This window comes from Oncorhynchus gorbuscha, unplaced genomic scaffold (genome assembly GCF_021184085.1).
Source record: "Oncorhynchus gorbuscha isolate QuinsamMale2020 ecotype Even-year unplaced genomic scaffold, OgorEven_v1.0 Un_scaffold_1581, whole genome shotgun sequence".
Taxonomy (NCBI): Eukaryota; Metazoa; Chordata; class Actinopteri; order Salmoniformes; family Salmonidae; genus Oncorhynchus; species Oncorhynchus gorbuscha.
In genome coordinates, this window is record NW_025746316.1 from 79,700 (window position 1) to 102,972 (window position 23,273).

The 23,273-nt window shown below is 46.9% G+C and overlaps 1 protein-coding gene across 1 annotated transcript in view; it reads left to right on the forward strand.

Annotated features, from left to right (window-relative positions):
- The window catches only part of LOC124023307 (neogenin-like), a 117,031-nt gene that overhangs the window by 70,093 nt on the left and 23,665 nt on the right, over positions 1 to 23,273 (forward strand). The window contains 4 exon segments of the mRNA XM_046337819.1: positions 12,802 to 12,827; positions 12,829 to 12,968; positions 14,263 to 14,417; positions 19,143 to 19,291. Of these exon segments, the coding sequence (XP_046193775.1) occupies positions 12,802 to 12,827; positions 12,829 to 12,968; positions 14,263 to 14,417; positions 19,143 to 19,291 (470 nt within the window).

Consider the following 23,273-nt stretch of genomic DNA (forward strand, 5'->3'; position numbering starts at 1 on the left):
AGCCAAGCTGCTGGGGAAGTTTTCACTTGGGCATAGCAGAGTGGGATAGAATCAATAGGATATTATGGTATAATTCAACCTAGCAGTGCTGTTTTTGATGGATGTGTTTTTGTGATCAGTAAGTCAATACTGATTAGACTGGAAAGAGAGGAACTATAGTATCTACAGAATACTACAACAGCAGAGAATACTACTACAGCAGATAATACTACTACTACAGCAGAGAATACTAGTAGTGCAGCAGAGAATACCAGTAGTGCAGCAGAGAATACCAGTAGTGCAGCAGAGAATACTAGTAGTGCAGCAGAGAATACCAGTAGTGCAGCAGAGAATACCAGTAGTGCAGCAGAGAATACCAGTAGTGCAGCAGAGAATACCAGTAGTGCAGCAGAGAATACCAGTAGTGCAGCAGAGAATACCAGTAGTGCAGCAGAGAATACCAGTAGTGCAGCAGAGAATACCAGTAGTGCAGCAGAGAATACCAGTAGTGCAGCAGAGAATACCAGTAGTGCAGCAGAGAATACCAGTAGTGCAGCAGAGAATACTAGTAGTGCAGCAGAGAATACTAGTAGTGCAGCAGAGAATACTAGTAGTGCAGCAGAGAATACTAGTAGTGCAGCAGAGAATACCAGTAGTGCAGCAGAGAATACCAGTAGTGCAGCAGAGAATACCAGTAGTGCAGCAGAGAATACCAGTAGTGCAGCAGAGAATACTCCTGCAGTATACTACTACAGCCCAGAATGCTACTACAGTATACTACTACAGCCCAGAATGCTACTACAGTATACTACTACAGCCCAGAATGCTACTACAGTATACTACTACAGCCCAGAATGCTACTACAGTATACTACTACAGTCTTCCCAGGTACAACGAAGATGAGAGAAAGCAGTGCTAAAAATACAATTTAGGGACTCCTCTGGGGCTCTGTACAACCCAACAAGAACACAAATGTAAACCCCTAGTGTCTGTCAGGGGGATAGAAGCTGAATCTTCAGGCCGGGGTCAGGGACAGGGCGACCAGACACTATTTGTGTTGTGTGTCACTGTGGCGTCTGTAGCCGTGTCTGTAAAGTCATAAAGCGAGCAGTGGTCCCCGTGCGACGCTCACTGCCATGTAAATGTGACAGGTTTACGCGCCCCGCATGTCGCCCCCCTCTCAGGAAGGCCTCGGAGAAGAGAGGGGAGCGAGTCAGAGATGGCGAATTGAATCAGAGCGACTGTTGGTTTTACAGCTACGCACTCTGACAAGGGCCTTTTTATTAGCCTTGGAAGATGGATGGTGTACCAGCTAGTGTGATATTAGTTTATATGGGGTACGTTCAAGATTGGAAATGAAATGTTTTGAAAATGTTAGAAATGTATAGGAATGAGGTTAGTCCAAACATACAGCCTACAGTAGTAACATGCAAGGTATTCTTAGTGCCCCATCAATAGTAAATACACTAAATAGTGGTGTTACCCAGAAGGCTCGGCCCACCTACAGGAAGTAATGGTAGTGTTACCCAGAAGGCTCGGCCCACCTACAGGAAGTAATGGTAGTGTTACCCAGAAGGCTCGGCCCACCTACAGGAAGTAATGGTAGTGTTACCCAGAAGGCTCGGCCCACCTACAGGAAGTAATGGTAGTGTTACCCAGAAGGCTCGGCCCACCTACAGGAAGTAATGGTAGTGTTACCCAGAAGGCTCGGCCCACCTACAGGAAGTAATGGTAGTGTTACCCAGAAGGCTCGGCCCACCTACAGGAAGTAATGGTAGTGTTACCCAGAAGGCTCGGCCCACCTACAGGAAGTAATGGTAGTGTTACCCAGAAGGCTCGGCCCACCTACAGGAAGTAATGGTAGTGTTACCCAGAAGGCTCGGCCCACCTACAGGAAGTAATGGTAGTGTTACCCAGAAGGCTCGGCCCACCTACAGTAAGTAATGGTAGTGTTACCCAGAAGGCTCAGGCCACCTACAGTAAGTAATGGTAGTGTTACCCAGAAGGCTCAGGCCACCTACAGTAAGTAATGGTAGTGTTACCCAGAAGGCTCGGCCCACCTACAGGAAGTAATGGTAGTGTTACCCAGAAGGCTCGGCCCACCTACAGGAAGTAATGGTAGTGTTACCCAGAAGGCTCGGCCCACCTACAGGAAGTAATGGTAGTGTTACCCAGAAGGCTCGGCCCACCTACAGGAAGTAATGGTAGTGTTACCCAGAAGGCTCGGCCCACCTACAGTAAGTAATGGTAGTGTTACCCAGAAGGCTCAGGCCACCTACAGTAAGTAATGGTAGTGTTACCCAGAAGGCTCAGGCCACCTACAGTAAGTAATGGTAGTGTTACCCAGAAGGCTCGGCCCACCTACAGGAAGTAATGGTAGTGTTACCCAGAAGGCTCAGGCCACCTACAGTAAGTAATGGTAGTGTTACCCAGAAGGCTCGGCCCACCTACAGTAAGTAATGGTAGTGTTACCCAGAAGGCTCAGGCCACCTACAGTAAGTAATGGTAGTGTTACCCAGAAGGCTCTGCCCACCTACAGGAAGGAATGGTAGTGTTACCCAGAAGGCTCAGGCCACCTACAGTAAGTAATGGTAGTGTTACCCAGAAGGCTCAGGCCACCTACAGTAAGTAATGGTAGTGTTACCCAGAAGGCTCAGGCCACCTACAGTAAGGAATGGTAGTGTTACCCAGAAGGCTCTGCCCACCTACAGGAAGGAATGGTAGTGTTACCCAGAAGGCTCAGGCCACCTACAGTAAGGAATGGTAGTGTTACCCAGAAGGCTCAGGCCACCTACAGTAAGTAATGGTAGTGTTACCCAGAAGGCTCAGGCCACCTACAGTAAGTAATGGTAGTGTTACCCAGAAGGCTCAGGCCACCTACAGTAAGGAATGGTAGTGTTACCCAGAAGGCTCAGGCCACCTACAGTAAGGAATGGTAGTGTTACCCAGAAGGCTCAGGCCACCTACAGTAAGTAATGGTAGAATAAACACAGACAACCCTAACTAGAACACCCACTTCATCCTTCTACCTCTGATTACTGGGCCTGTGTGGTTTCCACTGTGAGCAGTTAGGCAGTTGACCAGAAGACTGTGGTTTCCACTGTGTGTGTGTGTGTGTGTATTTGTATTTACTACACTCTGTTCAAGGACCGTGAGCGTGGGTTTAACTGCCAATTTGCTCCCTTGGGCTTTGTTTGCTCTACAATAGTTAGGACCGGCAGTGGTTGGTTCCTGAAGCTTATTGTTCTATGTATATTTTCCCTGATTGTTCATTCCATCTGAGATTCATTTTCTTACACGAGGACAGAATATTACCATCCGTGTGTTTTTCTGCATGATAATTCAACCCACTTTGTACCTTGTCAGCTCAGGGATTTGAACTTGCAACCTTTCGGTTACTAGTCCAACGGTCTAACCACTAGGCTACCTGCTGGTTACTAGTCCAACGGTCTAACCACTAGGCTACCTGCTGGTTACTAGTCCAACGGTCTAACCACTAGGCTACCTGCTGGTTACTAGTCCAACGGTCTAACCACTAGGCTACCTGCTGGTTACTAGTCCAACGGTCTAACCACTAGGCTACCCTGCCACTTTCTTTTTACAATGGAAACTGTAAGGTTATGTTTCTTTCCAGTTTCCTGTATCTTTTCATTGGTTTTTTTCCAAGGTCACACTTTCAACCTTGTTATTGTGGCCGTTTTTAGCCCTGACCTGGGCTTGGTGTGTCACCTGCCTCAGCCTCACGCTCCAGACACACCTTCCCTATCACTTTATCACTCACACTCCATCCAGGATGCTGGTTGCTGTTGTTGGATACCACCCATCCCCGGAGTCTACTTTCAGGGCTCTACTCGGCCAAACAGCCTAAATGGGTGGAAGCGCCACGTTGCGCCAAAACAACGCTCTTCCTCTATACCCCGACAGGTCACCTGACCCCCAGCGGGGCCCCTGGGCTCCTGGCTCAGAGATGGGCGGCGTTGCAAGGCTAGCTTTTCCTTTTCACGTCAACCGCCCCCTGTCGTGCCACTCTCCCTCTACGCATATTGACCATCATGCAACATTCCAGGGTGGTATATAAAAGGCTACCCGCCTTGATGTCCCTGTGCGTGATATCCACCCCACGTAGACCAACCCAGCGACCCTGATTACACTCTGTGAATCCAAAGGGGGGGGTTCCTCTCTGAGTTACACTAACAATTAATTTATTATAACCTTTCCTCTCCTGTTGGGAGAAACCTGGCACAAGCACCCCTGAGATATCAAACCACTTACCGTACTGTACACAGTTACGTGTTGAGAATTCAATTCACACACCAGGTAATAAGAACCTGCGGTCTGTTGGGGATGGTGATGATGATGTAGGGTAAAACACATTTCCTGCTTCTTTAACTCTACAGGAGGAACCCCTGTGAGTGCCCCCCCCCCCCCGTTTCTTCTCCATTGAGCATGTTTACCACTGGATGCAACATTTCCCCAAAGAAAGACTACAAGATGGTGAGAGAAGGGGAGGAGGAGGTGAGGCAATCAACATAGAAAAAGATGTCCATGCTCTTATTCATTTACATATCAGGGCTCATGCCACAGCAGGCGCCTCACATGTTTTGGGCGGGGGGGGGGGGCTTGATTTCCAATCATGACCCTACAGTGGAAGTGGATCAAGGGATGATGTTTGTCTGATGAGGAAGGGGATGCTGTATGTATGCATGTACACACCAGACATTTTAATTATTGATGTAACCAACCTGATTCAATTATCAGCTGTATTTCAAAGCAGATGACAGTCCAAGGGGAATTTACTGTGTATATTAAACGTGTACACTCTTGTGATGGGAGACGAGCATGCAGGCGCTCTGGGACCACGGATAGAGGGAAGGACTTTAAAGTGGCAAGGGCGGAGATTTATTAGGGGGAGGAGATGAGTGGGACGGGGGGGGCAAAAGGAGTAAGACTGACTGCTCCATGGGCCTGCTTTAGCCCTAGCAGGGAGGGAGGTTAGACCTCCTCTAGGGAGCCTACCTCTCCACGCTCACCAGATGAGTCTCTGTACACTCACTCCATCATATCCCCTGATGCCTGGAACAGTAGGGGGATCCCTAAACCCTAATCCTGCTCTCATGCTGTGACCCCCCCCAACCACCCTCTCCACCAGACCCCACCCCCTCCACCACTCATGTCTAACCGTAGCTCTACAGTGGACTCCTTTGCTTTCTCTGTGGCGCGAGCCTCACTGAAAAGCAGCTTTAATGCCACCTTCTCAGGAGGGAAACCCCATGTGTATGAAGTTACTGATCTGTGTTTTGTGCCTTGGGCAGTGGGCGTTCTGTAACCCTTATAGACTTTATAGGAAATCAGATGCCTCTCCCGTCCTTCACGACTCCCCTCACCACGTAAAACGGTGTCAGAAACAGAAACGCTTTGTTCTTAAAGGAAAAAAGGCAGAGGCGGCCCCGAAGAGGAGGGTGGGGGAACCGCGTCCTCCTCTTGAACAAGTCCAACGCTTGGCCAACCGACGAACGAGAGGAAGCAAGGGACTGGGAGATAAAGAACAAACAACATGTTTCATCTGCCTCGCCATCTTTCTCGTTCCCTCCCTCGTTTTTGGAGACATTTGTCTGTCTCTTACCTGAGTTTGTATCTTTTGTCGACACATCGAGAGCCTCTCCAAATGTCACGCGCTGTCAGAATTCTATTTCCTCTGATGTTATCGGCTGGAGACTAGCAAGAGAACATGGCCTCTTGAACAAATTAATGACTGAAATGGTCTTCGCTTTGCTTCCATCAGCAACCAATTGGATACGACCACACCACGATCGTTCTCGCTTGATCAGAACCCCCCACAAACGCTGTTTCAGAACATCTCCTCAGAGGAAGCATCATGAATCAGTCAAGATCGCAGTCTGTCTGCCATCACACATGTTCTTGTTGAAGTTCTGTGAAAGCTTGGATGTGTTCCTTTAGCTGCTTAACTGACCATGATATTTTGCCGAAGAGGAATCAAGACATTTCCTTTAACTCTTTTAGCTCTATCAGTACTTTTGAACCATCTTATATCAGCTCTCTCCATTTCATGTGCCATGTCTCATCCTCTTCTGCTGAGGAGCGTGACCATCTCTCTTCCCTCTTTCTCTCCTCCCTCCTTCCCTCCCGGAGTTAAAAGCGCTCATTCTGTAATGAGCCATTAGTGTGGCTCTGTTCAGCGACATTACATGAACCCAACCCACAGACAGAAGCAGAGACTGTTTCCTTCACTTCTGAGACTAGTTCTACCATTATGCAACACTTGGCAAGACCTCTCACTCTCCAGGTTACATAGTAGCGACTTTGAACACTGCCTGGTGACGTCACTGTTGACCTGAATCCTAAATAACCGTGCTTTCTTTGTATATAACAGCAATTAGATGTTTGAAAGCCCATCAGCCTGCCAATGAGCTAAGTGTCCTGTGGGTGTACGTGTGCCGAGAGGGGACTTAAAACCCACGGCCGTCTACCCGTCAGACAAAGTCAGAATTCATAAAGTCAGTTATGTTTTCATATGCCCACAAAGTTGACGTATTGTACAACTCGTATTGACATTACTAGAAGCTTAGGCACCAGTTACTTCCCTTGTAATCAAACTTGAAAAGGTACTGGAGATATTTGTTCTGAAGAAGAGTTCCACTGATATCATTCAGCTGCCCTGGAAAGTACAGTATGTTTCATTGTCCATTATTAAGATTCTTCTGTTATTAACAGTTTCCTTTGAATCTTTTTGTCTAACTCTTTCTTATACGCAGTACCCAGATACCTGGTTGAGGTAGAGGATAACTTTCCTCATTAGCTCCTAATGCCAGCCATTCATTACCAGTGTCACACACCCTAATGACACAATTAATCTACTAGAAATAGACCAACAGAACGGCTACAGTAGAAATCTAGTATTCTCCTCAATTTCTTCCTTACTGTAACTGTCCATGGCTGAGAATAGATGGAAGACTGATTGTGACCAGGAGACTGAGACATGTCCTGTTCTCTGTAATACCACTGAGACTAACATTAACGAGGAGGAGACTGAGACATGGCCTGTTCTCTACAGTACCACTGAGACTAACATTATGGTTTTCATCTACTCGCTGTATGCCCGGTGCCAACTTGGACATAGTGGTCCTTAGCACGTGGCTGCATGCCAGCGCCTCGCTAGGCAGCTCAGGAACCTCTCCACCCAGTTGACTGCCATCATGCCAGCGCCTCGCTAGGCAGCTCAGGAACCTCTCCACCCAGTTGACTGCCATCATGCCAGCGCCTCGCTAGGCAGCTCAGGAACCTCTCCACCCAGTTGACTGCCATCATGCCAGCGCCTCGCTAGGCAGCTCAGGAACCTCTCCACCCAGTTGACTGCCATCATGCCAGCGCCTCGCAGGCAGCTCAGGAACCTCTCCACCCAGTTGACTGCCATCATGCCAGCGCCTCGCTAGGCAGCTCAGGAACCTCTCCACCCAGTTGACTGCCATCATGCCAGCGCCTCGCTAGGCAGCTCAGGAACCTCTCCACCCAGTTGACTGCCATCATGCCAGCGCCTCGCTAGGCAGCTCAGGATCCTCTCCACCCAGTTGACTGCCATCATGCCAGTGCCTCGCTAGGCAGCTCAGGAACCTCTCCACCCAGTTGACTGCCATCATGCCAGCGCCTCGCTAGGCAGCTCAGGAACCTCTCCACCCAGTTGACTGCCATCTTTCTAAACCCTTTTCTTTCCCTTTATTCCTTATTCCTTCCCCGGCAATTTGCTCCGGGTTCTGTCACCAACAGAATGGTCACCCTCCAGCTGAGCCTTAAAGCCCAGAGGACCGAGGGGAGTGGAGGGGGGCAAGCCCCGGCCCAACGGAGTAAGCTTGGGCGGTATACAGATTCTTACCTTCATACCGACCTTGTGCCAAACCGGGATATTCAGTAATACCGACACAGAACACAAGGGGCACTGTTTTCAAACCCCACTGATACTCTGAAATCCGAAGGTTAGCAATGCTAAAAAGTCCCATAGAGAATGCTAACTAAATGCTAACAAGCACATTGTGAAGAGTTTCTACAGTCTGACCTAAACCACACAACTAACTCATAAATGATACTTACGGTTTGCTGCACACACAACAAATATAAGCCACAAGGCTCTTGATCCAAGAGGGATTCTCTGCAGCTAGATAGTTAAATAGCTACTAAATTAGCAAACCAAATGCACAACTGCAGAGCGTTTAGCACATTTTTGCCAGTTAACTTAAGTTATAAGATACCTAGCTGGCAAACATTTAGTTGTGAATTCCATACTGTAATTTGTGGGACGGGGGGGCAAAAGGAGTAAGACTGACTGCTCCATGGGCCTGCTTTAGCCCTAGCAGGGAGGGAGGTTAGATCTCCTCTAGGAGCCTACAGTGACTCACAAGGCCTCAGTCTTTTGTCCTAGTGTGCTTGTAAACAAACACCACATGTAAACTTGATAATGAAAAATGATGTGACAGGTGAAATGAACAACACGATCTTTATCTCCTAATGTATTGCTCAAGTTTACTGCAGGTATTTATCATCTTTATCTCCTAATGTATTGCACAAGTTTACTGCAGGTATTTATCATCTTTATCTCCTAATGAATTGCTCAAGTTTACTGCAGGTATTTATCATCTTTATCTCCTAATGTATTGCTCAAGTTTACTGCAGGTATTTATCATCTTTATCTCCTAATGTATTGCACAAGTTTTGACTATCATCTTTATCTCCTAAAAAGTTTACTGCAGGTATTATCATCTTTATCTCCTAAAACGTTTACTGCATGGTATTTATCATTTTTCCAAATACCCTGGTATACGGTGTGTGTATATACGGTATCTTTACCTAATGTATTGCACAAGCTGCAGGTATCTAAACCGTCTGACCGAGAGCGTCATACGTACACATACAGATATACAGCTGTATACACACACACACACACACACACACACACACACACACACACACACACACACACACACACACACACACACACACACACACACACACACACACACACACACACACACACACACACACACACACACACACACACACACACACACACACACACACACACACACACACACACACACACGTCAGGACTGTTTATGATATGAGGATTTAACCTCTGAAAGTCACAGGATGAACAGATATGTAAAATAAACAGTTCCCAATGCTTTCCTGCAGCAGCCCAGTCACACCCACAGACTGACAGCTCACTCTGTGTACTAGTCAGTATAAAATAAACAGTTCCCAATGCTTTCCTGCAGCAGCCCAGTCACACCCACAGACTGACAGCTCACTCTGTGTACTAGTCAGTATATAAAATAAACAGTTCCCAATGCTTTCCCTGCAGCAGCCCAGTCACACCCACAGACTGACAGCTCACTCTGTGTACTAGTCAGTATAAAATAAACAGTTCCCAATGCTTTCCTGCAGCAGCCCAGTCACACCCACAGACTGACAGCTCACTCTGTGTACTAGTCAGTATAAAATAAACAGTTCCCAATGCTTTCCTGCAGCAGCCCAGTCACACCCACAGACTGACAGCTCACTCTGTGTACTAGTCAGTATAAAATAAACAGTTCCCAATGCTTTCCCTGCAGCAGCCCAGTCACACCCACAGACTGACAGCTCACTCTGTGTACTAGTCAGTATAAAATAAACAGTTCCCAATGCTTTCCCTGCAGCAGCCCAGTCACACCCACAGACTGACAGCTCACTCTGTGTACTAGTCAGTATAAAATAAACAGTTCCCAATGCTTTCCCTGCAGCAGCCCAGTCACACCCACAGACTGACAGCTCACTCTGTGTACTAGTCAGTATAAAATAAACAGTTCCCAATGCTTTCCTGCAGCAGCCCAGTCACACCCACAGACTGACAGCTCACTCTGTGTACTAGTCAGTATAAAATAAACAGTTCCCAATGCTTTCCTGCAGCAGCCCAGTCACACCACAGACTGACAGCTCACTCTGTGTACTAGTCAGTATAAAATAAACAGTTCCCAATGCTTTCCTGCAGCAGCCCAGTCACACCCACAGACTGACAGCTCACTCTGTGTACTAGTCAGTATAAAATAAACAGTTCCCAATGCTTTCCTGCAGCAGCCCAGTCACACCCACAGACTGACAGCTCACTCTGTGTACTAGTCAGTATAAAATAAACAGTTCCCAATGCTTTCCCTGCAGCAGCCCAGTCACACCCACAGACTGACAGCTCACTCTGTGTACTAGTCAGTATAAAATAAACAGTTCCCAATGCTTTCCTGCAGCAGCCCAGTCACACCCACAGACTGACAGCTCACTCTGTGTACTAGTCAGTATAAAATAAACAGTTCCCAATGCTTTCCTGCAGCAGCCCAGTCACACCCACAGACTGACAGCTCACTCTGTGTACTAGTCAGTATAAAATAAACAGTTCCCAATGCTTTCCCTGCAGCAGCCCAGTCACACCCACAGACTGACAGCTCACTCTGTGTACTAGTCAGTATAAAATAAACAGTTCCCAATGCTTTCCCTGCAGCAGCCCAGTCACACCCACAGACTGACAGCTCACTCTGTGTACTAGTCAGTATAAAATAAACAGTTCCCAATGCTTTCCTGCAGCAGCCCAGTCACACCCACAGACTGACAGCTCACTCTGTGTACTAGTCAGTATAAAATAAACAGTTCCCAATGCTTTCCTGCAGCAGCCCAGTCACACCCACAGACTGACAGCTCACTCTGTGTACTAGTCAGTATAAAATAAACAGTTCCCAATGCTTTCCCTGCAGCAGCCCAGTCACACCCACAGACTGACAGCTCACTCTGTGTACTAGTCAGTATAAAATAAACAGTTCCCAATGCTTTCCCTGCAGCAGCCCAGTCACACCGACAGACTGACAGCTCACTCTGTGTACTAGTCAGTATAAAATAAACAGTTCCCAATGCTTTCCCTGCAGCAGCCCAGTCACACCCACAGACTGACAGCTCACTCTGTGTACTAGTCAGTATAAAATAAACAGTTCCCAATGCTTTCTCTGCAGCAGCCCAGTCACACCCACAGACTGACAGCTCACTCTGTGTACTAGTCAGTATAAAATAAACCGTTCCCAATGCTTTCCCTGCAGCAGCCCAGTCACACCGACAGACTGACAGCTCACTCTGTGTACTAGGCAGTAATTGCTGTGAATGATGCCTCCTCTACGTTCCGTCTAATGGCTCGTGTCGTTACAGAGAAGCTGTAGTGAAATGAACAAGACTTGATGTATTTCCTAGAGTTATGAATCAGATGGATGTATATCCTCCTCAGGCCCTCTTTGTAAAATAGCTTTATGTTTATGGAGGGAGAAGGAGCCCAGATGTTCCCAGTTGTTGGCTGTTTCTGTGATTGAATAGTTTGTTGATGATTAGATTGTTTACATTTTATATAGGAGTGTATTTTTTATTATGGGAGGTGAGGAGAATTTTCTCTCGGTGCCCAAGGAAAATATGTTGTAACTCTGTAGAATGATACGTATTTATTATCTTCCCTTTACTCAGATATACAGGGAATCAATTCCGTGTGTGTGTGTGTGTGTGTGTGTGTGTGTGTGTGTGTGTGTGTGTGTGTGTGTGTGTGTGTGTGTGTGTGTGTGTGTGTGTGTGTGTGTGTGTGTGTGTGTGTGTGTGTGTGTGTGTGTGTGTGTGTGTGTGTGTGTGTGTGTGTGTGTGTGTGTGTGTGTGTGTAATATACAGCAAATCCCACACCACTCTGTTCAATATCCAAGGTCATGGCACTGCTGGAATCTGTCATATAAACAGATAGTCTAGTCTGCCTGAATAAGCATCTCCTCAGTGTGTCATGGTGGATAGATGTACTATGGTCAGCATACATTTGCATATAGAGTTGTATTTCTCTATATATATATATATACCCCATATGTTTAGTTTCTATGTATTTTGTCATTGCCCTCGACTTGATTCCTTTGACCTGCAACCAAAGGAAATGCCACAGAGTCTCTGACATTCTGTCCCTGCGTTTTCTGAGTCTGTAGTCTGAGTCGTAGTCTGAGTCGTTGTCTGGGCCGTTGTCTGGGCCGTTGTCTGGGCCGTTGTCTGGGCCGTTGTCTGGGCCGTTGTCTGGGCCGTTGTCTGGGCCGTTGTCTGGGCCGTTGTCTGGGCCGCCGTCTAGTATAAAATAGAGAGCAGATATACCCATGTCAACCACAGATTGTTCTGAGAAAGCACCAAATGACATTTTTTTCACATTGCTGTGGGTAGACTGTGGAATAGCGCCAGTACAAGTGCATTAAAACATTATAGGGTGGGTTTGACAGTTGGTGTGGAGCTCTAAGGTCACGCTTTGCTATGTAGAATATGTACACAGTCTAGACTGTATTTTCTATATGTTCATACACCAGTCAGTGGTGTTTGTGTGTTGCTCCCCTCTTCCATTAGAGATGTTGTGCATGTTTAGTCTCCCTCTTTTTGTATTGTGTTTCGTTGTGATTATTCCAGCGTGATATTAGTGTGTTTTTGTGATTCCTTGTCATGCTGAGAGCTCTTTTTTTTTGTCACGTGGTTATTTTGTGTGTTTCTTCTGTTTTCTTTTTTGTTCTCCTTTATTTCGCTGTCCTTTCCTTTCTCTTCTTCTCTCTGTTCCTTTTGGATGCCCGCCATCCGTCCACCTCTTTCTCCTTCTCTCTCTCGCTGTCTTCTTCACCTCCCTTCACCTTCCATCCACCTGACCCCAACTCATCTCCCACCACTCCACCCTCAAAGATGTAGCCCTCCCCACCCCTCCTCCCCCCTCACTGACTCCTGACACTACTGACCATGTAACGCCAGGCTCCAGAGGTGTGGCTCACCCCACTGGCCCCACCCCTCCGCCCCCGTGACGTCGTGGCCTCGCTGGTCTCCACCCGCTTCATCAAGCTCACCTGGCGCCCTCCTGCTGAGCCCAACGGAGACGACCTCACCTACTCTGTCTACTTCAATCAGGAGGGTACCAACAGGTAGGGACCCTACACAGTACAGTATTACACACTACTCAGTGTATTATAGCAGGTAGGCCCTCTATTCAGTACAGTACATCATACACCCTGCTGAGGGCCCCTATAGCATGCACCCTGCTGAGGGCCCCTATAGCATACACACTACCCAGTGTATTATAGCAGGTAGGCCCTCTATTCAGTACAATACATCATACACCCTGCTGAGGGCCCCTATAGCATGCACCCTGCTGAGGGCCCCTATAGCATACACACTACCCAGTGTACAGGTAGACTCTTGCTATGTAATGGTGTGTAGTCTGTAAATACCTATGTAATGGTGTGTAGTCTGTAAATACACCACTGTCCACTCAGTAGAAATCAAGTGATGTAGTATTGCTTGCCTTCTTTTGATAGTGTGTACACTAACTGGGCTGTTCATATTGTGTACACTAACTGGGCTGTTGATAGTGTGTACACTAACTGGGGTGTTGATAGTGTGTACACTAACTGGGCTGTTGATAGTGTGTACACTAACCGGGCTGTTGATACTGGGCTGTTGTGTGTACACTAACTGGGCTGTTGATAGTGTGTACACTAACTGGGCTGTTGATAGTGTGTACACTAACCGGGCTGTTGATAGTGTGTACACTAACCGGGCTGTTGATAGTGTGTACACTAACCGGGCTGTTGATAGTGTGTACACTAACTGGGCTGTTGATAGTGTGTACACTAACCGGGCTGTTGATAGTGTGTACACTAACTGGGCTGTTGATAGTGTGTACACTAACTGGGCTGTTGATAGTGTGTACGCTAATCGGGCTGTTGATAGTGTGTACACTAACCGGGCTGTTGATAGTGTGTACACTAACTGGGCTGTTGATAGTGTGTACGCTAATCGGGCTGTTGATAGTGTGTACACTAATCGGGCTGTTGATAGTGTGTACACTAACTGGGCTGTTCATAGTGTGTACACTAACCGGGCTGTTGATAGTGTGTACACTAACCGGGCTGTTGATAGTGTGTACACTAACCGGGCTGTTGATAGTGTGTACACTAACCGGGCTGTTGATAGTGTGTACACTAACCGGGGTGTTGATAGTGTGTACACTAACCGGGCTGTTCATAGTGTGTACACTAACCGGGCTGTTGATAGTGTGTACACTAACCGGGCTGTTCATAGTGTGTACACTAACCGGGCTGTTGATGGTGTGTGTGCGTGTACACACTAACTGGGCTGTTGTTGCTGTGTGTGTGCGCTGTTCGCACTAACTGGGCTGTGTGTGTGTGTGTGTGTGTGTGTGTGTGTGTGTCTCAGGGAGCGTATCCTGAACACCAGTCGGCCAGGTGAGATGCAGGTCACCATTCAGAACCTGATGCCCGACTCCAAGTACAAGTTCCGGGTGGTGGCACACAACAAGAACGGCCTGGGAGAGAGCTCTGCCGTCCTCAAGGTGGCCACCCAGGGTGAAGGTAAGACACACACAGACAAACATGCTGTATACTCTACAAATAAACACTTACACAGGGATAAACATGAACCACCAACCAGACCACCCCACTGTCGCTCAGAGGACTTACAGTCCTCTCCTTTCTAGGCCGTAGAAACATCCTCTGTAGTGGTTGTTCATTTCCTTCTAGTTACTTACCTGTGTGTGTGAGAGAGGTGTGTGAGGTGTGTGTTTAAACATGACCGCCCATACTGTGGCTGAGGAAGAAGGGGTGTGTGTGTGTTTGTGAGCGAGATGTGTGTTTAAACATGGCCTCCCATACTGTGGCTGAGGAAGAAGGGTGTGTGTGTGTTTGTGAGAGAGGTGTGTGTTTAAACATGGCCTCCCATACTGTGGCTGAGGAAGAAGGGTGTGTGTGTATAGTGGGGTATGGTAGGTAGGCTGAATTAAAATGCATCCTCCTTCCTTCCAGTTCTCCAATCCGTAATACCTCCTCCGTCAAACATTGACACTGTATCCATTCACAGTGTATACCAGGGCTTTTTAGGATGTTGTGACTGGAGCGTTTTCCCCTCACAGCTCTACAGTAGACATGCTAAAGGCTTCCCCCTCTATGGCACAGTGGAGGTGAACACCCTTCTATTCATCTCTCCTTCTCTCTCCCTCACAGCTCAGCCTATTCATCTCTCCTTCTCTCTCCCTCACAGCTCAGCCTATTCATCTCTCCTTCTCTCTCCCTCATCACGGCTCAGCCTATCCATCTCTCCTTCTCTCTCCCTCACGGCTCAGCCTATTCATCTCTCCTTCTCTCTTCCTCATCACGGCTCAGCCTATTCATCTCTCCTTCTCTCTTCCTCATCACGGCTCAGCCTATCCATCTCTCCTTCTCTCTCCCTCACAGCTCAGCCTATTCATCTCTCCTTCTCTCTCCCTCACAGCTCAGCCTATTCATCTCTCCTTCTCTCTCCCTCATCACGGCTCAGCCTATCCATCTCTCCTTCTCTCTCCCTCACAGCTCAGCCTATTCATCTCTCCTTCTCTCTTCCTCATCACGGCTCAGCCTATTCATCTCTCCTTCTCTCTTCCTCATCACGGCTCAGCCTATCCATCTCTCCTTCTCTCTCCCACCATCACGGCTCAGCCTATTCATCTCTCCTTCTCTCTTCCTCATCACGGCTCAGCCTATCCATCTCTCCTTCTCTCTCCCACCATCACGGCTCAGCCTATCCATCTCTCCTTCTCTCTCCCACCATCACGGCTCAGCCTATTCATCTCTCCTTCTCTCTTCCTCATCACGGCTCAGCCTATCCATCTCTCCTCCTCTCTCCCTCACAGCTCAGCCTATTCATCTGTCCTCCTCTCTCCCTCTCAGCTCAGCCTATTCATCTCTCCTTCTCTCTTCCTCATCACGGCTCAGCCTATTCATCTCTCCTTCTCTCTTCCTCATCACGGCTCAGCCTATTCATCTCTCCTTCTCTCTCCCTCACGGCTCAGCCTATTCATCTCTCCTTCTCTCTCCCTCACGGCTCAGCCTACTCATCTCTCCTTCTCTCTCCCTCACGGCTCAGCCTATTCATCTCTCCTCCTCTCTCTCCCTCACGGCTCAGCCTATTCATCTCTCCTTCTCTCTCCCTCACGGCTCAGCCTATTCATCTCTCCTTCTCTCTCCCTCACGGCTCAGCCTATTCATCTCTCCTCCTCTCTCTCCCTCACGGCTCAGCCTATTCATCTCTCCTTCTTTCTCCCTCACGGCTCAGCCTATTCATCTCTCCTTCTCTCTCCCTCACGGCTCAGCCTATTCATCTCTCCTCCTCTCTCCCCCATCACGGCTCAGCCTATCCATCTCTCCTCCTCTCTCCCCCATCACGGCTCAGCCTATCCATCTCTCCTCCTCTCTCCCTTACGGCTCAGCCTATCCATCTCTCCTCCTCTCTCCCCCATCACGGCTCAGCCTATCCATCTCTCCTCCTCTCTCCCTTACGGCTCAGCCTATCCATCTCTCCTTCTCTCTCCCACCATCACGGCTCAGCCTATTCATCTCTCCTCCTCTCTCCCACCATCACGGCTCAGCCTATCCATCTCTCCTTCTCTCTCCCACCATCACGGCTCAGCCTATTCATCTCTCCTTCTCTCTCCCACCATCACGGCTCAGCCTATCCATCTCTCCTTCTCTCTCCCACCATCACGGCTCAGCCTATTCATCTCTCCTTCTCTCTCCCACCATCACGGCTCAGCCTATCCATCTCTCCTTCTCTCTCCCACCAATCACGGCTCAGCCTATTCATCTCTCCTTCTCTCTTCCTCATCACGGCTCAGCCTATTCATCGCTCCTTCTTTCTCCCTCACGGCTCAGCCTATTCATCTCTCCTTCTTTCTCCCTCACGGCTCAGCCTATTCATCTCTCCTTCTTTCTCCCTCACAGCTCAGCCTATTCATCTCTCCTTCTCTCTCCCTCACAGCTCAGCCTATTCATCTCTCCTTCTTCTCCCTCACAGCTCAGCCTATTCATCTCTCCTTCTCTCTCCCTCATCACGGCTCAGCCTATTCATCTCTCCTTCTCTCTCCCTCGTCACGGCTCAGCCTATTCATCTCTCCTTCTCTCTCCCTCACAGCTCAGCCTATTCATCTCTCCTTCTCTCTCCCTCGACACGGCTCAGCCTATTCATCTCTCCTTCTCTCTCCCTCGTCACGGCTCAGCCTATTCATCTGTCCTCCTCTCTCCCTCTCAGCTCAGCCTATTCATCTCTCCTTCTCTCTCCCTCGTCACGGCTCAGCCTATTCATCTCTCCTTCTCTCTCCCTCACAGCTCAGCCTATTCATCTCTCCTTCTCTCTCCCACCATCACGGCTCGGCTGTTGCCCAATTTCTGGGTCAGTCTCTGCCTCTCTACCTGTGTCCTTTGCACCTGGCACTCCATAATGTGTGCCGGCAGGGGCCTAACTACCCGTGGGGATAGCAAAGGGGGCAGCCAGTGCCAGGGACAAATTTGTCTTTCTGTCTGACAGCATCTCTTCTAGGTTATAAATAAAGGTTTAAACTGTTGACCTGATTCCAAGTACCCGACCTGGACCGACCACACTGCATCCCTCACTGTATATATCTTACAGACACCTACTATATATACTGACAAATGAGAGCCTCCGTGTACTGCCAGGCATATCTGCAGCTAACGCACAGCAAAGGTACATGTTCCTTTCCCTTAGAGAAGAATTGGGGTATTTGTCAGTGAAACTGGGGTCTCAAGTATTTTCCATGTTTGATGGACAAAGGCGTAGTTTGTATTACATGTAGAATCAACATGGTCTGTCTGTTAAAACACTGCTATAGGTTCCTTGTGTGTGAATATACAGTGTATTTTGATTTGTTTTGGTTACTACATGAATCCATATGTGTTATTTAATCGTTTTTAGGTCTTCACTATTATTCTACAATGTAGAAAATAGTTTTATAAAATAAAGAAAAACCCTGGAACGAGTAGGTGTGTCCAGACGTTTGACTGGTGCTGTATATACACTCCCATTCAACAGTTTGGGGTCACTTAGAAATGTCCTTGTTTTTGAAAGAACATTTTTTAAAATGGTCTATTAAAATGACATCAAGTTGATCATAAGTACAGTGTAGACATTGTTAATGTTGTAAACGATTATTATAGCTGGAAACGGCAGATTTTTTAAAATGGGAATATCTACATAGGCATACAGAGGCCCGTTATCAGCAACCGTCACTCCTGTGTTCCAATGACACGTTGTGTTAGCTAATCTAAGTTTATGATTTTAAAAGGCTCATTGAGCATTAGAAACCTCTTTTGCAATTATGTTACCACAGCTGAAAACTTGTTCTGATTAAAGAACAATAAAACTGGCCTTCTTTCGACTAGTTGAGTATCTGGAGCATCAGCATTTGTGGGGCCGATTACAGCTTCAAAATGGCTAGAAACAAAGACCTTTCTTCTGAAACAGAACATTAACAATGTCTACACTGTATTTCTGATCAATTTGATGTTATTTTAATGGACAAAACATTTGATTTTCTTTCAGTAGTGTACATGCATACACACAGCATCCTAAACACCACAGAAGTTCTCTCTTGAGGACCAGGTATGGTTAATGAGGCATTACATTTGCCACACAGCTCAGTTTCTCAGACCCTATCGTTATCCGTCTAGAGACTACATCCTCTAGTAGATGTGTGGCTCTCAGCACCTGCTACCACAGTCTTGTGTTAAACAGCTACGCCGGTCGGCACCAGAGCCGTTAATTGAATGTAATGACTCACGTCCCTGCAGAGCAAACAACAATGGAAACACCCCTCTCCTTCCTCAACCACTTGGTTTAGTCCCAGCCGCTCTCTCTCGGCTAACCAATTCCAATTAACTTAATACTTCAAATAAATTCCTCTGTAAACCAAGCATGACCTTGTCTGTCCCCGCTCCCCCCTCTCACCTACTGGAATACCATGCTAGAGGGATTGGTGGGATGATGTGGGGAAATGACCACAGCATGTGTGTCAGGCTTTGCGGTTTAAGAAAAACGGGGACATTCCAAAATGGCTGTCTTTCAAATTGGGAACGAATTGTCTCCAAGTGATTGAATGAGAGTGTGGTTTTGTGCAAGTGTGGTTTTATGATGTGGCTTACATATGAAAAAAAAAATACAAATATTGAGATTTGGGGGGGGGGAATGCCTTCCTGTGTATTTTTATTTTGGGATTCATACTAAGTGTCCGCTGTATCCTTTGGTGTTTCCAGTGCAAGTTCCTGGCCCCGCCCCCAACCTGCAGGCTGTGTCGACCACACCCACCTCCGTCACCCTCAGTTGGGACACGCCCCTCACTGGTAACGGAGACGTCCTCACCTACAAGGTCTACTATATGGAGAAGGGTCTGGACCTGGAACAGGTAAGACCCAGTGTGATGGGTGGGGGAGTTAGATGGCCCTATATGTTGAAATAGTGATCCATCATATTCTATGAGAGAGATTAGTCTTGTGATGATATAACAACAAGATTGCAAACAAGCAAAACAGAACAGCGAAATGAACCGTTGCTTTTCCCGGCTTAGCATCAGCACCATATAGCCCATTGAAGTGTCCCAGCTCGGTCACAGCCCAGTAGACTGCCTTTAAACTCCTGTTCCCCTGAAGTTCCAAAGCCTCTGCTCTATTCCCACTCTATCAGATAGCTGGCAGCACCACCCTCCCCATTCCCCAGTCTCCCAGCAGGCCACAGTGCAGCACAGCCTCCTGAGTCATCCAGCCCTGCCAGCCCAACCAGCCAGGCGTTAAAGAGCCTTTAATATGATAATGGATGAAATGTCAGCCAGCACAACGAGTAATGATGCTGTTGCTGCTGCCGTCCCTCGCTCCCTAGAGGAGAGAGAGGGAGATTCTGACAGGAAGAGAAGAGGCTTATCTGACTATCTCTTTATCTGAAAAGAGAGGAACAAAGGTTGAATCCAGAGAACAGGGTAGCTAACGGGGTGTTGGAGTGGATGAATTATTGAGGCAGGGACGGGGAAGGCTTCGGGAAGTGGCATGTCTACAGGGAGGAAGCTGTCACAATGGCGCGCCTGACTTCAGTTGAACAGTTAGGCACTGTGGTTTTACTACCCAGGGACAAAGATTAGGGCAGTACCCAAATAGAAGGGGATTTTTCAAATAAGTAGCTAGTTTTCCATCCAATTGACAACAGATTTTTATGCAAAAAAAATTTACAAAATCTGCATCAAAACAATATGCGCATTTTCCCACCAGATAACTGTTTCCATCAGACTGTTTCCATCAAATTGACTTGTTGCGGATAAAAGGCTGTGCGTGATGACGTAGTGCCCATAAAATAACTTTTGCGTTTAAACTCCCATGTACAGAAGAAGAAAAAAGTGAAGTGTTTCTATCGCATTTCCAACAACTGATGGTTTTGTCACACAAGATGTATATAGTGAATGTGCCAACTCTGGTTGTGACATGTGCACTATAGACAACAGCTCGCAGATACAATGTGTGTTTAGCCTACATTTGTGGCCAAAAGTTTTGAGAATGACAAATATTAATTTCCACAAAGTTTGCTGCTTCAGTGTCTAGATATTTTTGTTAGATGTTACTATGGATACTGAAGTATAATTACAAGCATTTCATACGTGTCAAAGGCTTTTATTGACAATGACATGAAGTTGATGCAAGAGTCAATATTTGAGGTGTTGATCCTTCTTTTTCAAGACCTCTGCAATCTGCCCTGGCATGCTGTCAATTAACTTCTGGGCTACATCCTGACTGATGGCAGCCCATTCTTGCATGATCAATGCTTGGAGTTTGTCAAAATTTGTGGGTTTTTGTTTGACCACCTGCCTTTTTAGGATTGACCACAAGTTCTCAATGGGATTAAGGTCTGGGCAGTTTACTGGCCATTGACTCAAAATATCGATGTTTTGTTCCCCCGAACCACTTAGTTATCACTTTTGCCTTATGGCAAGGTGCTCCATCATGCTGGAAAGGGCATTGTTTGTCACAAAACTGTTGCTCTCTGAGGATGTGTTGGTACCATTCTTTATTCATGGCTGTGTTCTTAGGCAAAACTGTGAGTGAGCCCACTCCCTTGGCTGAGAAGCAACCCCCACACATGAATGGTCTCAGGATGCTTTACTGTTGGCATGACACAGGACTGATGGTAGCGCTCAGCTTGTCTTCTCCGGACAAGCTTTTTCCCGGATGCCGCAAACAATTGGGAAGGGGATTCATCAGAGAAAATAACTTTACCCCAGTCTGTCCCTGAAGTGGCTTCTTTGCTGCCCTTCTTGACACCAGGCCATTCTCCAAAAGTCTTCGCCTCACTGTGCATGCAGATGCACTCGCACCGGCCTGCTGCCATTCCTGAGCAAGGTCTGTACTGGTGGTGCCCCGATCCCGCAGCTGAATCAACTTTAGGAGACGGTCCTGGCGCTTGCTGGACTTTCTTTGGCGCCCTGAAGCCTTCTTCACAACAATTGAACCATTCTCCTTGAAGTTCTTGATGACCTGATAAATGGTTGATTTAGGTGCAATCTTACTGGCAGCAATATCCTTGCCTGTGAAGCCCCTTTTGTGCAAAGCAATGATGACTGCATGCGTTTCCTTGCAGGTAACCATTGTTGACAGAGGAAGAATAATGATTCCAAGCACCATCCTCCTTTTGAAGCTTCCAGTCTGTTATTCGAACTCAATCAGCGTGACAGAGTAATCTCCAGCCTTGTCCTCATCAACACTCACACCTGTGTTAACGAGAGAATCACTGACATGTCAGCTGGTCCTTTTGTGGCAGGGCTGAAATGCAGTGGAAATGTTTTGGGGGGATTTAGTTCATTTTCATGACAGAGGGACTTTGCAATTAATTGCTATTCATCTGGTCACTCTTCATGACATTCTGGAATATATGCAAATTGCCATCATACAAACTGAGGCAGCAGACTTTGACAAATATTCATTTTCACATCCTCAAAACTTTTGGCCACGACTGTACATGATAAGATTATTATTGACAAAAAGAGCAAGATTATTTTTATCATCATGTCATCAGAATAAGACCCGTGATATTGATTGGAAAGGAGCATCAAGCTCGTCACTGGGCGCTTTCACCACCCTGTGAAGTTCATCATAAAAGAAAAGATTAAGAACAGACAGAGGGAGAGTTCCTCTGTCCAGTGTCTGTGTTCTTTTGCCCATTTTAGTATTTTATTTTTATTGGCCATTCTGAGAGATGGCTTTTTCTTTACAACTCTGCCTAGGAGGCCAGCATCCCGGAGTCGCCTCCTCACTGTTGATGTTGAGACTGGTGTTTTGCGGATTCTATTTAATGAAGCTGCCTGTTGAGGACTTGTGAGGAGTCTGTTTCTCAAACTAGAGACACTAATGTACTTGACCTCTTGCTCAGTTGTGCACCGGTTCCTCCCACTCTTTCTATTCTGGTTAGAGCCAGTTTGCCCTGTTCTGTGAAGGGAGTAGTACACAGCGTTGTATGAGATCTTCAGTTTCTTGGCAATTTCTCACATGGAAGAGCCTTCATTTCTCAGAACAAAAATAGACTGATGAGTTTTAGAAGCAAGTCCTTTGTTTCTGGACATTTTGAGCCTGTAATCGAACCCACAAATGCTGATGCTCCAGATACTCAACTAGTCTAAAGATGGCCAGTTTTATTGCTTCTTTAATCAGTACAAGTTTTCAGCTGTGCTAACATAATTTCAAATGATCAATTAGCCTTTTAAAAATGATAAACTTGGATTAGCTAACTCAACCTGCAATTGGAACACAGGAGTTTCTGATAATGGACCTCTGTAGACCTAATGTAGATATTTCCAGCTACAATAGTCATTTACAACATTAACAATGTCTACACTAAGGATGCACGATATATCAGTGAACACATCGTAATCAGCCAATATTCGCAAAAAATGCCAACACCAGTATCGGCCGATGTCTTGTTTTAACGCCTGATGTACAAAACTGATGTCAAAGCTGACGTGCATACCTATATAATGAAGGTACATGACGTAATGGCGCCATGTAAAATGTTGCGCTATAAGTTCAACACAGCATTCCTAACCTAGCCCACAATGTCTGCTGTGTGGATCGAGCAGTCAACAAGTCATTTTAAAAAGTACAAACATTTCAGTGAGACAACTCAAAGGGGAAATCCATTAAAGCCAAGATAATGAAATTCATTGCCCTTGACAATCAAACGTTCTCTGTCGTGTGTGATGTTGGCTTTTGCCGACTGGTCGAACACCGGTACAAACTACCAAGTGCGCAATTTTTCAGATGTTGCCCTACCGGAGTTACACTGTAATAGCGTCACTATTAGCTTCACGACATACGTACTATGGAAAGTCGTTTGGGTCTTTTTTGCGTGTCAAA